This window comes from Tubulanus polymorphus, chromosome 4 (assembly GCF_964204645.1).
Source record: "Tubulanus polymorphus chromosome 4, tnTubPoly1.2, whole genome shotgun sequence".
Lineage (NCBI taxonomy): Eukaryota > Metazoa > Nemertea > Palaeonemertea > Tubulaniformes > Tubulanidae > Tubulanus > Tubulanus polymorphus.
The window spans coordinates 2,242,931-2,260,851 of NC_134028.1; the positions used below are offsets into that span (position 1 = coordinate 2,242,931).

General features: G+C 37.6%; 2 protein-coding genes and 1 long non-coding RNA gene across 7 annotated transcripts; 1 reads left to right on the top strand and 2 right to left on the bottom strand.

Moving 5' to 3' along the window:
• Nucleotides 1–574: 574 nt before the first annotated feature.
• On the bottom strand, nucleotides 575–9,012 carry LOC141903212 (PRKCA-binding protein-like). Of its 2 annotated transcripts, none has more exons than XM_074791283.1 (10): nucleotides 8,929–9,012; nucleotides 4,984–5,224; nucleotides 4,830–4,896; nucleotides 4,569–4,658; nucleotides 4,326–4,442; nucleotides 4,040–4,173; nucleotides 1,854–1,946; nucleotides 1,665–1,765; nucleotides 1,449–1,543; nucleotides 575–1,238 (listed from the first exon to the last, which is right to left on the bottom strand). In XM_074791283.1, the coding sequence occupies exons 1-10, from the start codon at nucleotides 8,958–8,960 to the stop codon at nucleotides 994–996; spliced, it is 1,215 nt and encodes a 404-aa protein (XP_074647384.1). In that variant the 5' UTR covers nucleotides 8,961–9,012; the 3' UTR covers nucleotides 575–993. The 2 variants fall into 2 exon arrangements, with proteins under 2 accessions (XP_074647384.1, XP_074647383.1); XM_074791282.1 differs by lacking the exons at nucleotides 4,040–4,173; nucleotides 8,929–9,012 and adding exons at nucleotides 2,620–2,753; nucleotides 6,393–7,119.
• Nucleotides 6,740–14,078, top strand: LOC141903208 (phosphatidylinositol N-acetylglucosaminyltransferase subunit Q-like). 3 transcript variants are annotated; one of them, XM_074791266.1, is made up of 9 exons: nucleotides 6,740–6,775; nucleotides 10,430–10,558; nucleotides 10,697–10,817; nucleotides 10,913–11,039; nucleotides 11,143–11,296; nucleotides 11,426–11,618; nucleotides 11,807–11,924; nucleotides 13,447–13,517; nucleotides 13,873–14,078. In XM_074791266.1, exons 3-9 carry the CDS (start codon nucleotides 10,752–10,754, stop codon nucleotides 14,050–14,052), a joined length of 909 nt encoding a protein of 302 aa, XP_074647367.1. In that variant the 5' UTR covers nucleotides 6,740–6,775; nucleotides 10,430–10,558; nucleotides 10,697–10,751; the 3' UTR covers nucleotides 14,053–14,078. The 3 variants fall into 3 exon arrangements, with proteins under 3 accessions (XP_074647367.1, XP_074647364.1, XP_074647365.1); XM_074791263.1 differs by lacking the exon at nucleotides 6,740–6,775 and adding an exon at nucleotides 9,435–10,355; XM_074791264.1 differs by lacking the exon at nucleotides 6,740–6,775 and adding an exon at nucleotides 9,436–9,811.
• On the bottom strand, nucleotides 11,514–15,335 carry LOC141903221 (uncharacterized). 2 transcript variants are annotated; one of them, XR_012619063.1, is made up of 4 exons: nucleotides 15,307–15,335; nucleotides 12,078–12,191; nucleotides 11,858–11,961; nucleotides 11,514–11,616 (listed from the first exon to the last, which is right to left on the bottom strand). It is a non-coding gene; the product is annotated as an uncharacterized LOC141903221 (long non-coding RNA). The 2 variants fall into 2 exon arrangements; XR_012619062.1 differs by lacking the exon at nucleotides 15,307–15,335 and adding an exon at nucleotides 12,293–12,318.
• Nucleotides 15,336–17,921: the final 2,586 nt, after the last annotated feature.

Consider the following 17,921-nt stretch of genomic DNA (forward strand, 5'->3'; position numbering starts at 1 on the left):
CTATTATGAATGTAGAAATAAATGAAATAAAAAAGTAACTCCTATACTAAAAAGTATGTGTTACTGTTTTATGGATCGACTCAAAAGATTTAAAGCCGGAATGCAAGAATTTAAGCGGCCTCAACTAGCCATGCGGATCAGATAAGACAAGAAGTTATCCATAGTGTTGGGCTAATATGAATTATATCAAATTTTTGATTATATCTAATAGATTCTAATCATCCAATGCTACAGTGCAATTCAGACCTTGCAAATCTACAGTCAGTGGTCACCACCGCGGTAAACCCATGACACCGTCCTCACACTAACTCCAACAGGGTCTGTCTTCATTATCTGCATCCAATTTTGAACCCTTGTGAGCCAGATTGATCAGAGTTCAATGCTGAATGTAAACTCTTCCACCGTTTAACTGCCGTGTGAAGAGGATGGGCGTTCTTTAACTCACTCTACCCGACGCACAGAGGTATGAAAACCAGAACAAATTAATTAAAATTTATTCAATAAATTATTTTATTTTCAATTTTTAAATACATGTACAATCTATTGATATACAACAACAATGTACATAATCAGGTATAATATTTACATTTTAACATAAATCAATAGTTTAAATTCAGACTAGAATATTTTCATACAACAATAAATATTTCTTTCTGTATCAACTGACCAAGATTTCACTGAGCGAAATTGGCAAATTAGAGGCAAAATTCTCATTTAGTGTCACACTTTTAAGGAATCGACAAAGTCATGACAAAAACAGATCTCGAAAAATGCAAAATACGAGCTAATGCCAGCGTTACCCTAGTACGTTCACATCATAAAGAAAACCCAAGTTCTTCACAAGTCTTTCTCTCAAGAGTTATTCATAAACCATTGGAGCAAAAATAACTCCAGCTGTAAGATCGTAATAGGAAATGCCTTTAAAACGTCTCAGTAAGGTTTTCAGGAACAATGTTGGTTATTTTTTGGAATGATAATACAAATTGGAATATCTTAATCGGTGCTGATGAGATCCCCGCTGATTTGAGGAACCTCTCCAGCGACCTCGCCGACCTCTTCTAACTCGTCGTCGTCGTCCTCGTCGTTAAACTCGTTTGATTTATCGTAGGTGAACGTGCTGCGGGACAAATCGACCTCGATCGGAAACACATCTGCTTCTTTCAATACCGAATGACAATCCGTATGATATTTAGACATCGCCGAAACGAACCGCTGCAACTGGAATACTATATCTTGTACTGAAAAACAAAAACAAACAACAGAATTCATAGATGTTCACTTGAATGGTAAATTTCTCGATATCCCTGTAAGTCATAGTTTGTAAGTCATATTTTAACGGCTAAGTTGCACTAGGATTTGATGTCCCAATTACGGTAAATCTAATGGCTTAAAGTCACATGTCAATCTTCCTGTTCTCAGCTGATATCTAAACTGTATCATACGCGTACCATGTTTTTGATCTAACAGCTCGAGTTTAACGAGAACGTCACTTCTCATCTTGGCAAATCGTGCTCGAGCTTCTTGTCGGCAACGTAGAATCAATCTAAAATAGAACACAATCACAGGTTTAAGTCGAGGCAGCTGAGCTCATAATGATGAAATACCAATCACTTCTTAAATACATGTATTGATGAATTTGATGGTACCAGTAGGATTCCACGTACCTGTATTCATAGTTTCCAGTCTCAACCCGATACAGAGGTTCCTGTAAGGCCGCGTAGCTGTATTCTTCATCATCCATTTCTTTCACTTTCAAACAATACGACTGTTATAAAAAAATAAAGAAAATGTAGTATAATCGAGCTACCCAGAAACTTATGCCTACCTTAACCTTCAAACCAGCCACTACTTACCAAGTACTCAAACTTTGCGTCTAGATATTTCTTGATAGTTAGTCTTGTATCAGGTACAGCTTTGTTCAAATAAGTGTTCAGATCGCTGATCATCTAGAAAATAATCTCACAACCTTCAAAATCACATGAAATTAGCCACACTAGCAAAGAAATTAGTTAATCTAATTCGCTAATTCGTTTAACTAACAAGCAATCTAATAGCAATTAAAACTACTATATACAATTTGCATTTCACATTGATAAAATATGTGCAGAACAGAACACAAAAATATAACGAAATCAAACTAGATGATTTTAATAAGGCTGAAACATCGAAAATCAAAATGAGACCACATTGCGAGTCAATGTTCAACTTCCGCTCAAAAGAAAAGGCTTGATTTTTTAATCTTCTCTCCATAACAACTCCACTCATTTATCTTATTGATTAATCTTTGATTTCTACTAAACTCATATAGAATTTCAGCAGGTAATAACACGACATAGGGTTTCACAGAGACATAGTACTTCAAATAGCCAATTATTGATGCTACAATTCTTCTACAATGATCCATATTTCAAAATGAATCATTTCATTCCTAGAATAAACTTCATCTATTTGAAATACTAGCACTAGTTTTACCAGGATCATCTCACCACACACAGAGATAAGCCATTTACGGGTGAGTTTATATCGGAATCGGGAAGAGTAGGAGATACGAGAAATTCCCGCCGGTTGAGAGTGAAGAGCGAGAGAGAGAGAGAGAGAGGGGGGAGAAACGATTCTTACAGGTTTACATTTCTTTAAACAGCTAACAGCGAATCGTTCGATATCTCTGTGAGCGTCACCGAAATGTGTGAACGCTTTACTGGCGGCGGGTTGTGGTTCGCGTACCCCAATAGCAGCGAATACATCACCAAACGCTGTAAACACAGTAAAAAACAAAATAATAAAACAATCGCACTAAAAATATCAACTACACACATATAACAGGGTGGCCACTGTTCCCTCACTGTTCCCTGAATCCAATCAATTAACACAGTCAAATATGTTAAGACATAGACGGAAACTGTTTGATTTTAAGCGCCACCTGCAATCGCAACAACTTTCCATGACTTTTCCCTGATTTCTATTTAGTGGCAACCCTGTATAAGAATGTACATGGAGCCACTCATAGTCCAGTTCATATCATATCATTTTAACATAAGGCCTGATTCCAGAGTCAAGTCAAAAATGGGAATATATGTATTGATTGATTTCCAATCATCATGCCTTATCTCTGATACTGAATAACTTCACCTATGGGTGGCTCGATGTTTAGATCTAACAAAGAATAACTGACAATCCGACAGTAGTGTGCATGTGAATTAATTTCAACAGGCACCCAGTCGTATTGTCAATACTGATGATAATGTACAGGGTTTTCACGAAAAATGTTTAAAACGATTCCTTGTTAAACTATTTTGTGAATACGGTAGATACATCCTCTTTGGGTTAAAACGAAGAGCAGCAAATAAAAATACATCAAAGCTTTCAATAATTCTATACAGGAGAATTTGGTATTAATTAAGCGATTTTCAATTCAACCTTTAAATTACTCTGAATGCACCTATTTTCCAAAGATGTGTGCCTGATGAAACATCTGTATCTGCTGCTCTCTGGTCTCATAAACCCTAAATTGTCGAAGCCGGCTTCATTGGTAGGGGGAATATTCTCGCATTCGGATGAAGAAATTATGAATAGCACACTCAGAAACACAAATCAGTCTTAATCAGCTCTTGCAGGGAAAACGATTCTAAGAAAATCAACTAAACGTGTGCATTACATGAAGTTAAAATATGGTGACAATTCATAAGTGCAACACTTTTCGCAATAGTCTTTCACACGAAAACAGGGTTCATATTTCCCATGTTCTGAATACACGGAAATCAATTAGGAATTTATGAAGTTTGTTTCAAATACAGCGATGAATATTCAATTTGTGTCACGAACCAAGACAACATGCCAATCAAGGACCGTGACGATGATTAAAGGATTTTAGAGCAAATGGTATTCAAGGTCTACAATTGACCCATTCCCAAGGACTTTGAAGGACCGCTATGAACCGTACAACAACATTCCCATCGCCTGGTCGAAGTCGCGATGAAAATCTACAGTGCGCAACTACTGCAGAAAGTGTAGCACGAGTATTCAATGCAGGATCTCTTACAGGTTTAGCCGTTTTCAGCAATCGAATAGCAAATTTCTCGATATCCCTGTGAGCATTACCAAAAACAGTAAATGCTTCACTCGCCACAGGCTGCGGCTCTCGGACACCGATAGCCGCGAATACGTCTCCAAACGCTGAAAATCATTACATTCAAACAAATAGAATTAGTAACAGACAACCTGACTCCATGAAGTCAGTAGACATCCCAGATTTTCCTAAAATTGATAAGATTTCGATTTCCATTATTTTGGACCATATTTTTGCGTAGTCAAACTAGCGCTATTACCTTTATGCGTTAACGACAGTTCGAAAAATGCCTTCAGTAATTTTTTTGTATGTTCCATCAGACCTTGATAGGTTCCCGCTACTTTTTCGAGTTCTTCTAACTTTTTCACCAATCCATCTAAACAAAACACAAAAAGTATGTCGATGCCCAATCACTTTCGTCCTTAATTTACTGATTTTTTCTGATAAGACATATTCATTGAAGTACACTAAATAGGCTATTATGATAGAAAAAAATACAAACCATTGCACAGAATAGCACGACTGAGACCAAGAGCGTCAGCAGTACCGGAATTCATTGTCTCCACAACTCTATGTTTGACCTTTTTTAGAACTGGAAAAAAAATAGTTGAGAAATATTTTTGTGCTCGCTTTATATTAGAACATATAAGTAGATAGATATAATCTTGGAGTAATCATTTGTCACTCCAAGGTGTAGGCCTAATTGAGATATGATGTTTAATCTGAGATGAGAGGTGATGCTCCTTCATCTGGCTGAACTTACTGATGTCTAATGTTTTTCCTTGTTTAGGATCAGCATGTAGTTTGTTGTATTGAATAGTGACATCTCCCTAAATTCAAATACATCAAACAATTGTAACTAATAATAACTACCAATTCACTTTACTCCAGCTAAGCAACTGGTAATAAAAACGTACTTTAACCGATTGGATCATCCTCGCGACCTCGACTTTTGTTCGACCTTTCACGGATTGACCTTTGACGCCAACGATTTCGTCTCCGGAAGCAAGCGTAGCATCCTTCGCCGCTGGAGTATTATCGAACACTTGAACGACGTATAAACACGGGCACAAGGGGGCGCCACCGCCAATACTGATACCGATCAGATTTTGAGAATCTTTGACGAGAGTGACCGAACCTGAGGTAACGGTCATACCCCTGAAAATATATGAAACACATCCTGAATCATCAATCTATACGAACATGAAAAAAAACTGTTTATAAATACCGAGGACATTGTTCCACGCGTTTAGCTATTTCCGTGGAGCGGATTTCTAAGTATTTTGGCATTAAATCCATCACGCTTGTTATATCACTATATACCGGGTCATAATGGTGCCTGTAAACTGTTATTATGCGCTAATAAAGCATTACTAATGAAAACCAATACAATGGAAGTAATACGTTTTCACAATATGTAGCCCAACCTATATTTCTGGTCAGACTAACAAATGTCTGGTTCAAATGTTCCAGTGTTTAACCCTTAACCAGTTTGTTGTTTGTGACATGGTAGACCTAATTATTTTTCATAGGCCTATTTGGTTTGGTGTCATAAATTGGTGACATTTCACTTTCCGATTTTCGCAGTAACATTTTAGTGGTTCTTCAGCTATTTTGGCTCTAAACCAGCAGATACGAGAACTGGTATAAAAACCTCTGCCTGGTTTGCCACGTTAGCAAGCTGTAAAATGTTCTGAAATAATGTCAATTGTTTGGGAAAAATCACATGAATATTTCAAGTTTTGCAACTGTCCTATGGCTGAGAGAACATTGGAAATTTGCTATAAGGCCCAAACTTCAAAAAATTCAACTATAGTTTAAATTTTAAGACTTTTAATGATGAAATGATAGAGAAGCCGATGATTTTACATACAATGTGCGAATCAACTAGTGATTAATCAATTTTCATATATGCAAACTTCTGCATGAAAGTTACACCATTCAACAGCTTGTTACAAACAGCTTCCCCATAGCTTGTAGACCGGTTTCTATCTCTTCATGATTTTCTCAAAATAATTATTCTAATAATATGTTGTCAAAACCATTTGAGGAATTCTTAGGCAAAACTGGCTAGGGGTTTATTTACTACCATAATTGAACCTCGGCACCAGCTCTGAGCAAGTGGGCTTAAAAACTTGAATTCTATCCCGATCAATGTCGTCAATTCCTACCAACTTCTTAAAATTGGATTGTTTTTCACAAAGAATTTTACAAAATCTTAAAAGAATCCTATTGTATCAGCAGACATAAACCCTGTGCTACATCGGGATCGTTGCATTCAAATGAGACTTGGTCCTAAATGAACGAAAAAACTTCAGATACATACATATCATCTTCCCAGGGAAGTTGTTCATATTTTGAGGTCGGTGATAATCGATCCATATCATAGGTAGGTACTGGAAAGTATCCATCATAATGATAGTCGTTGTAATCCATTCTCGGTTCAGTTTTTATTATAGTAACACTGGCAATATGCTACTACGTGTCACAATAAACTCATCTAGGGTAGAGTACATCCATCCGCTACACGAGCGAAAACCAGATTTGATTTTCAATGGTTAGCTATGAATATGCACCGTGCAACAATAAATCAAAATGTTTGAATAGCTACCACAGGTAGACCACGACACATCCACTAACACAAGTCAGTTCAAAGGACAAAAACAACTGCTAATGAACAGTTAGTAACACTTTTTTATCCAATGAATGGTAGGTAAAATGCTTTGTGTAACTATCCAGTGACAATCCAGTAACTGACTAACAGTCGAACACTGTGTACGATGTTGTGTATCAACCGATGTCAACTTTCAGGTCAATTATCATAACAGAATAAACTAACAGTCACTGTCAGTAGAGGAGATATATTCAACCAATACAATATGTAGCAGTTGTTAGATTAAATACTATGGCACAGCTGAACGAACGAACAGCTATAATGTGGGTTGAGAGGGGCGTAGACATTATTTACCGCTGGATATGAGAACAGCTGCGAAATCAAACAATCACTGGTGACAGTTGGACGACCCCCCAAATAGACTAAAAGTGAATTGCTTCATGGACCGATAAACAAGAACAACCCATGAAAAAATGCCTATAGGCCTATATATATTCATGTACTATGCTTGACCTTATAATTCACTTACCAAATTAAAGGAAACTTAATAAGTGGAATTAGTTTCAGTGTTACTTAAGCCAATCAAAAACTTTAAATCAGTCCTCGAGTAATTAGCTGCACTAATTAGCTAGAATTAGTTTATTTTGTCTAATTAATTAGAGGTAAATATCTGTGTTACCTTAAGATTAAAAGGATTTAATTTGGGGGGGGCCAATTGTCTGGGGGGGGCAATTGTCCAGGGGATACCGTCCGGTATTTCTTATCTGAAGCCAAGTGCACACAGACCGTAAAAAACACGAAATAATGAATAAATTGACAATTTCTTCTTGTAGTCAATAGTCATCTTGTGTTCTCCTTCGTCCATTTATTTTCGATTTTTCAATTTTTCAAATTCCCTCATTAAGATGATTTTCTTTTTTTAATTTCTTAAATGAATATCTTAATAGTCTTTGAATCAAGAATGGTTAGAGATCGGCTAGTTTTAAGCCTAACTACAGGTGTTCTTGAGACCGCAGACAATTAGATCGGATCTTGACTTTAGTGACCTTAGTTAGGCTTTAAATTGAGTGATTTTTATGACTGAGCTAGACCTAACTGATCCAGGGTCCAATCTAAGGGATGAAAGTCACTTGCCCAGGGGGCAAGCATATCTGAAATTTGGCTTGCCCCCCTCCAAAATTTACTTGCCCTACACAGGCAGTCCGATTGGTGGCACTATCATTCGTTGTATCGAGTGGGAAAAAAGCTTTGTGACATAAAATTGCACTAGCCCGGGGGACAAGTGATAATGATAACCTACTTGCCCTAATGAGAATATACTTGTCCCGGGCAATCGGACAAGTGCTTAGATCGGACCCTGCTGATCCCATTTAAATTGCTTACTGAGTTCCCATTCGAACAGCATACTAAACTGAATAAGTCGATTCAATCTCCCAAACAAACACGGCAATTCATGTGACGCTGAGCTGTATCTACGTGAGTTCACCCAGTCCGAGTGGCGCCAGTTCACGACACTCCCTATACTGCATGTACTGAGAGATTGCATGATATACCATCACTAGCACTAAGGTTCTTAGTAAAAACAGTGACTAGAGAGATGCCGATTTCGTCCATGTTATACTACAGTGGACAAGTGCAGTGGTTTAGAGCTAAAGACATATCATCGCCATCATCATTGTCAGCATTAGACGAGAAGATTCACAATATCCGTGTATGATGATAACGAGAGAAATCCCACAATAACGAAGCCAAGAAAAATTCTATATCAGAATGATTATGTTTGAGGAATACCTGATGATGGCTTACAGTTGTTAGCCATCATCAGGAGTACTGAAGGCGTACTGTATTCTATCAGTACGCCTGATGATAGCTAACAGGTGATAGCTGAAACGTCGCTCCTCAAATATAATCATTCTGATATGGAATTTTTCAATCTTGGCTTCGTTATTGTGGGATTTCTCTCGTTGTCATTGTCAGCATTTCACAACTCACTCATAATTCTAAGTTCTACAGTTCCTAATTAGAATCTTCAACATGATGAATGAAGGGAACTTAATCGTAGGAATAAGGGCAAGAAAGTGACAATTAATAAAGAAAATTTGAATTTGAACAAACCCGGAAGTGAAACACGGAAGTAAATTGACGCTATTTTTTACACAAACGGCTTCTAAGTTAAATAAACATAATTTCAATGAATTAGGACCATATTTCGTTACTTCAATGTTTATTCTATTCATCTATCGCTTACATTTTATCCTCTTCTAATTCATAGTCCATCATTTTGAAGGTTGATTTGTCTTGGCACCCGAAATGTAGACCCTTCTGCAGACTGTGCAGATATAGTTATCGGAGGCTTTAGAGCCTAGTAAGACTGGTGAGGATTCTTACACGACAAAAGTCCGACGTGATAAAATAGTAACGTTAGTTAGCGGTAAACCTACTGTAAACGATGAAAATATCCGATCGTGAAACTAAACGGTAGAAAAACTTCTGACTTCAGAATTAAAAATTAAGTTGTTGAATTATTTTAGTTGATGTGCATTCTTACCAACAGCATATCATAGAATAGCAACGTAAAACTCTCGTCAGTTCCGTTATGAGTTTGCATTTATATTGAGGCACGAGATGGCTGTGGACTTAAGACCTCTCGTGATACACTCTTAATCTCTGCAGAATTTTACTGTAACAGCGATTGTCCCAATATCAAATTTCCATTCCTAGTCATAATATTCTACTTATCGATAATGTCTTACTGATAACTAAATAGAATTCATATTTACACATTATTTTATCATTTTATAGGTCTAAATTCAGATTTTGGGAAATGATCTTGTCACGTCAATTATCGGAATGACAGCTTCATCTGATTTTGAACTGCCGAGTTATTCTATCTTTAAAATAGTGATTTTTGGTTGAAGCTGGTGGTGTCAACTTATAAAACGGTGTAGAACTATTGTTTGTGATTTTGACATAAGGAACTATTTAATTTTTTGCTGAAATGGAAACGTTAAACGCAGTAAATGAGCCAGCTAAAATAATGAAAATTTTCATTCCTCACAATTGCTGTATAGCTCCATCAGGAATACTTCTAGGAACTGTTGATGTCAGTTCAGCTTCAGTTTGTATATCCGGTATCTATTATCCACCTCTTGATTCAAACTACACCCCTGACAAGTGGATTCAAGCTTATGAATCTAACAACACCGATAATGATAGTAGTATCAGAATCGTCGGAATCTGGCAAAACGAATCGGCCAAGAATATTTCAGACCTTGTCAATATTTCAAGCCATCTAGAGAGATTATCGCTGAACTGGATATTCATAAAATCGTTAGATTCAGGAGATATCAGTTGTTCGGCCCGTGGTAACTGGAAGAATCTCAATTGTGCATCAACAGTTTTCATTTTTGTGTATGATTGCGATCGCCTAATTCGTTCTGGAGATCTGATGATCGAAAAACAATTAAAACCCCATCTATCAACTCTAATTGGTTGTATTTGGGCAAATGTGCATCTCGACATGTTAAACAGAATTTCCTGTGGGGAACTAAAATGGTTTTTCCAACCTATTACTGAACAACAAAACTTATTAGAATGCGCTCTTGTTTGGATGCCTAGAAAAGTGTTGAGTTTCACAGAAATGGTCTGGACAATTTTATCCAGAACATTTTCAAGGTGAATTTAATTGTTTAGTAAATTTCTCTTGATGAAAACGATTACGGTAGTTTAATTTCTACAGTCAATTTCAGATGTCCTGGAAATGAATTTGTATCATCTGTGATACAACTTCCTGCATCTGTATCTCAAGTCAAAGAGAAATATCACCAGTTGAAATATGCAGTTGGTGACAATAGAAGAAATGCAGTCTATCAGCACAGGTGAGGGTCTCCTGCAATTTAGTACAGTGTTATAACAGGACCCTGTTTGACTGTTTAGTTCGACTAGAATTAGTTATACTTTGTGTCAAAATAACTACGCCGAGAAGAGCTGAAATCCAAATTTTATGAATATTTCAGTCGATGGAATGCTCGGTTTGGAATAGTTTTGGATGTTCTCATTGGAATTTTCATCATGGTTTGGTTGATGCGAAACGACAGGCATAATCAAATAGCTCATACAGTCATCACTTCAGCTCTAGTAAAATCATCTATTTGATAGAATACTTTTTGATATGAAGTCTCTTACCTTTTATTCCCGCGAATATTCACTGTAGATTTGCTCTTAAATTCTAGAATTTGATAACAGAATTGCACCGTTTGTTGTCGTGGATTATGGGATTTCCGGCAGGTTTGAAATTGAACAATCATTTGGTTCAATTTCTTGGCAAGTTCTTTACTTACCACAATTATTTATGGACAGGTAGATCGTCAGATTTCATTTTGAATTTGTAAGAGTAAAAAAGTGAAGCCCCTATTCTTAAGTCTTTCTTCTACATTCAATGAAATAAATGTTCTATTTGCAGGTTATATGCATTTATTGCAGCCATTATTAGGCAGAGTTTTGTGGTATGGGTCATTATTTGGATGCCTCGGTTTATCAATGCAGCTCAGCTTCACATATGACCTTCTCAGCATGATGACTTTACATATTTACTGTTTCTATGTCTACGCTGCGAGGTGCATATTCAATCTATCTGCGTTTTAAAAGAAAAATTTGAAACTTCACACTCCTTCATACATGTCACTAAGTTTCCAATCTGCAGGAAATTCTATGCAAATGTTATTGTAGCCACCATTTTGTTTCAGATTGTATAGTTTAGAAGTGAGCATGTTGTCGTCCTTGTTTCGCCTGTTTCGTGGAAAGAAATGGAATGTTTTACGTAAACGAGTTGATTCTGCATCTTATGATATTGACCAGTTGTTTATTGGGACGTTATTGTTCACTGTATTGCTGTTCATACTGCCGACTCTTATCGTGTATTATGTAGCCTTTACTGCTGTAAGTAAAATGATATATTTTCTGTATTTGCAGACGAAATATTTCATTTGTGATAAATATGATTAGAATTAAATATATAATGAAAGAATTCAGCTACATTAAAATTAAATCAGTAGTAATTCGGAAGAGGTACATTATTTCAAAGCACTTGTACAATGTAGTAGCCTATGATACTTCATTGTTTTCAGTTGCGGCTCCTGGTTGTCATTATTCATGGAATATTGTGTCAAATAATTCACCTGTTAAACACAGTTCCAGTAGCTAGTCTGCTATTAAGGATTATCTGCCATTCGTCCCTTACTATTGGTGAGTCTATTTACTTGTTTTGTACCTCCTGGATATTCTATCAAAGAACAACCAGAAATACTAGTAATGTTTTTACAATAGATATCAACAAGTATTCGATGCATATTGAAGCCTAGATTCAATTGCGGGTGTGGTAGAAAAATTTAGATATACCTGCATTCATTTATTTTGTACATTTTCGTGAGTTTCTTCATGTAAATTGTTCTGTAGTAGGCATCACTGTATTCGCATTGGTTTCAAAATATTCAATTCATATAAATATGCAATCTATAAGAAATTCAGTCATAATGTAAATTATCTTGATAACAAGTTGGTTTGATATCGTCTTTAAAGTTTTCACAATAACTAAAACGTTTTAGAACTTCTACCCGATATTTTGTGCCACCTGTCAGAGCAATGATTAGAGTATGTTGTGTATTCTATCCGATAGATGTCAGTAGTTGTCTGAGGCGCACAACGCTACAACGGCCTTTCCTTGTACTGGCTTATGCCTCGCTTCCATGGCTTGCTATAGATTTCCCAAAAGATTTTGTCTTTCGAGATATGAATATTATTGGAAGGCTATACAAATGTTCTGTATTGTGCATTGCTTTAAAGTAAATTGTTACCAACACGATTTGGGGTTACCCGTTTCGTCTGGTAATCAGACTGCATGTACCACAAAACACACTTCGTGTTGCATCGTAATCGATGAACTAGACAACTTGTTCGGCCAGGTACAGGTGTATCTGATCATACAGTCTGCAATTCCTGCAGCGAACTCCAACTTAAAGATATTCGCAGTCATTGACTTCATTCTTACGCTAAATACGGTATATAATATCACTTCAAATCAATGGAGTCCCTCGGATGGTGGATAAATCGTCATCGTGGGTAGACGCAGTGCTCTCCCATGACATTGTCACTTTGACGTTCCTAGATTGCCATTAAGTTAGTAAATATTCCAGCAGGGGCGGATTTAGGGGGTGGTCTCAGGGGTCCGGAACTATGCCTTACCATGCATATTGCCGGGCATATTGAGGTTGCCCTTTTCCTAAAAAATGCTCATCCTCCCAAAGTTTGCATCTTTTAGGATGTATTTCTTAAATAAAAATAATTTAACACCGAGAGTGGGATCCCGCTAGTGGCCGTTCAGGCGCAGATCCAGAGGGTGGGTCCGGAACCTCCGCCCCCTTTGGAAAACCACACGTGAAAAATTCCACCGACATTGAGCGATGACAGAAGTCATGCACTAAATAAAAATGTAATAAATTTTATCAATCTGCCGCTCTGTCGCTTCATCCAGGAAAAAAATGACCTTCAGAAACGTCTGAACGCAGATTTCCAGGCATATGAATCTGTCTGGGGAGGACACCCAGACGCCCCCGCGAGCGCTTATGGCATTTTTCGACACGATTCATATCGTTATGATGTTCCGCTATTACGGGGAGCCACCTCCCTTCCCAGAAATACCCGACGCTACGCCCTGTGTTACGTAGACACTACATGTATACTTATAAATGTTCGATCCTCCTTATTTCAGGTGACATCAATTTCCAAGTGTACCGCACTACGCAACAGGATGACCAACACCAAATTATCATGGCAATGCAGGTTAAAAGATTATTGTAGGGCTAGTACGATAGCGTGGGTTTACAAAGAATTCAAATTGTTTGCACCTGTTGATACTGGGACTTTGATAATGGAATTTATTTGTTCTGAAATAGGCCTATATCATTTTGATTTTCTGCACCATGGCCCCCATATAACTCGCCATTCCAATATGGATTTATTTCCCCTATGACCTTCCCATGAGTAACGATATCAGTTTTTGAACGGAGTCGGGTAGTGTGTCATGACGTTTTTTTTTCTATGAAATAGAACTTAGGGCGACTGTTGTTTTAATTCATTTGGATAGAGTGCTAAAAGTGTTTGCTTGGATTCATGGTTTAAATGTCACTTTCTTCAGGTTGTTCAACTGTCAGTGAGTGAAATATACCGTAAATACAAACAGAAGACTTTAGTAAAGAAGCAGACGTACTCATGGTCCGAATTGATCAGACGACTGAGCTTAGGGCACATCATTTATCCATGGATCCCACGTGCCGAGGACGACGCCGATATCATGACGCCTAGAGCTTCTGGTTGATCCAATGTACCTTTTTAACAATAATAAATGACGTTTTTCATTTTACGTAACCACCTTTGCTTTCTTTCTGTCAGCAAATCAAGATCCCCCAAAACCCGACACCATGGGAGGTCCTCGACTTGTTGGAATAGAAGAAGTTGAGTTATCCCGTTGGTCTGAAGATAGCCAAGCGCGCAGCGTGTTTACGTTATTGTTTATGTATGGTGGCGCTATTTCCTAATAACGCTCGTAATACAGCGGCTCATAGCGCGTCCATTGCAAATCAGATTGGAGAAAACCTGAAACATGCACAGCTCAGTAGCTTTGCTTGCTAAAGGGAGGCATGCTTAGAATCGTGATCGGCCCAAGTGGATGAAGGCGGCGTTTACAGAAATGTGGCGGAGGCCATTCTTCCACACTGACGGAGTCGGAGTCTGCAGATCGGTATTCCCGATAGGCCCGCCCAGCCTAGCCGTCTGGGGTAGTGCAACTTCACGAAAGCGCTGTGGCCTAAATAAAACATCCGCAGGGAGTCCAAGTGGCGAAGTGTTTTTGGGCCTCTCAGAAAACATCGCTAGGACCGAGGCGAAGTGCCCACTTTTTAACCCATTTAAAATTTTCCTGGGCTCCTTAATGGACCTGGTCTCCTAATAATATACATTGGCAGATAATTCATCATCCTAAGAAAATGCTGATAGACCGGATGTTTAATGCCGAGGTTGTCTGCAGATTAAATTCGAAATTGAATCTATCATCCCAATGAACACGCGTAGGCCTACGGACACGGTTACACGTGCAATGACCAAGGGGTAGACCCCAGAAACTACAGATCTGCAGTAGCACGTGGTTTGTTAGAAACATGGACAGATACAATTTGCACATGTTTCTGGTCAACCAGCCATGGGAATCACGTGACCTAATTTAAATAATAAAACGCTTGGCGCATGCGTACAGACATAGTATTGCGAACGGACGCCATATTAAATTGTCGAAATTTATGGACCCCAGAAAATGTGACAGGATTATTCGTAGAATAAGCGCCGAATCGTGTATGTATATGCATCGATATAACGCCGTTAGACGACATACATCCATTGTGTGGCGCACGTAAAGTTTCCAGGTCGCGGCGACCTCGCACGCCGGCTAAATCCTCCGTTTGTTGACGTAAAGGTTCCGCCACAAGAGGACTCTACCATCGCTCATGTCGCGTAAGTTGTTTTCCATAATTCTCTGTTATTTTAGAGTAATAAAATAATGACTGTATTTAATGCTAACCATATTGTGTTATCCAACATGATTACACGTTTGTGACTGTTTTAGTGTTATGAGACGGCCCCTTTCATAGGGACTCTGGCGGATTCTCGAAAACGGGAAATGGTGCATGCTGGGATTGATTAAAAACAACTTAAATCAACTTTATTTATTAATTATGCACAACAGCCAATAATAAACCTGAAATTTTTTTTCATTCATTCTGGTTTATAGGCCTAAATGATTGTTATAAAATTGAAAATATAGTCTATTAGCAGAGTACTGGTAGGCCTATTGTAGGCCTACAGCTATCTATTGATTACAACTCTCAGAAATCTCACAACTCGCATTACTCGCGGTACTGCTTCATTGTACTGACTGTACGTGTTTCATTCATTCCCTTGGTTTCAGATTTTTTAATGGCAAATCATTAAATGACCGCAATGTTATCAACAATGTAATACATTATTTTGTCAACCCCCTACTGCTGCCATCTATTGACATAAAATGTTTGTCTAATGTAATAAAGCCTACTCCTTTTAAAAATTACTAACTCATTTTCAAATAGGGATCAATAATTTATTGTGTAGCTATCATAAGCTTACCAGAAACTCACCGATCTAGCATGCACGATGAAACCAGATCAACTTATCATGTGCTCTAAAGCTGATGGACAGGCTCAATGCTTTTTGAAATAGATTTGTGTACTGTGCACAAAAAAATAGAAATTTTATTTTAGGATTATATATCACTTGTGTTTTGTTCTTCGTTCAGTTGGATCACACGCACGTTGTTTGCAGTATTTGATGAAATCTTATCATTTAAAGCCTCATGCCTAACATGATTTATGCAATTTGTTTATTATCCAAGTTTTATGCTGATTATATTTTATCAATGAATCACAGTTAATATTTCAACAAATTAGAAAGGCTTATAGTGAGCTGGTCTACGTTCTATAAACTGGATTCCCATTTCCCATCAGGTTCTCACGTCAATGCTCTACACCACTACAGTGTGCGCATGAACACCACCACAGTGTACGAAGTATAGGTACTTCATTGTAATCAACACGCCATTAGCAATATCAATTTACCGGTACGAGAAATTGGACATTTTTGAATTAGCTTGGATCGAAATTAAACACGTCTTACCATTATTGGGGAGGCTCTCTCAGTTTCCTACCCGATGTCCAATCCACTCAACTAACCACTTTCAATTTGGATCAGTTCTTCGATTGAATCATAAATTTCATGCTACAGTACAATAATGTAGCACCGAAGTGAAACGCCTGTATTTTTAGCTAATTTTGTTTGATTGTCAACTTCTTCATCTACTGATCAGAAAATCATTTTTTCAACCTTGGTTTACCTATAAATGAATATAGGTCATATGTGACAACACTCTGACACTGCTTAAATATGATCTTAATTCCTAATACTAGATTCAAGGAGTAAATCAAAAAGTGAATGATGCTTTGCAAAAGATGGACAGCCATTTATTTTCAACAGTATTTGATTGGAATTTAGGCATCACCACCATTACCACCACCACCACTATCTCCCATAATGTTGAAATGTTCAATTAATTCCTCATCTTAAACATGCTGATTGTAGGGTGAGTGAGCGCCATAGTAAATGTAGGGGTTTTCGATGAACATCGCTTAACATTTATTTTTCAAAAATATTTGAAGGCTTAGCCTCCAAGCTATAGCCGTCATAAGCATAGATAGTAGATTTTGAGGTGGTCCCTCGAGTTGTATGTACGCAGAGCACTGACTGTCAGACAGTTCATGGATTGGTTCTGTTGGTCATGTGACATTGTGTTGCCTGGGATACGAGATTACAGGAGTGTTGCACTATTGGCAGCTTGCCCATGATTATTTAGTGGGGTGGGTTTATCATGCACTGACTGATAGGGGGAGCTGTGCGCATAATTCCCAAAGCACCAGATGTTTTGGTTAAAAAAATAACCGATTCAGCCCCCCACTTGGCCCCGGTGGTTGATGGGCACCGATGTAATGGGCTTGCAATTAAGGATCTCATTTGAGTGTCCAATGATATAAAAAAGATGAAACCATATCTTCCAACCAGGAACTGAAATTGCTAGGTGAAAAACTATAAATGTCTAAGCTTCTACTTTGTTCAGTAAAATTTACAAATACAATGTATTCAACTCTATATTGCCATGTTTAAAAATCGCTTCAATATTGGGTACAAAATGTTCAAGAATTAAATTACTCGTTTTGGCAGAATAATTTTGATAATTTTTTGGATTGATCAATGATTATGCTTTGCCGCAAATCACAATGGCTTCCTTTCTTCGGATTAACCCTTTTGCTATACACGAGAATATTGCTCTCGTTATCTAGGTTAGTTGTATTATAATAACCTGAACGTCATAAGCTGCATTATACAGCTATTGACTTGAGAATGATTTGCATATATATCCAGTGGTGGTCGGCGTGGTAGCAACACTGCCATCTATTGGATTTATAAAACAACCGTTGCTGTTGATGATTACTGCCATCTATTTGCATGTATCTAACTACTGATAGCTTTGAGAGGAACTTTTCATATTTTGTTCCTAAAGACAGGTTACTGCACAACCCTGTATGGACAGTGAAATATGTAATCATTGAG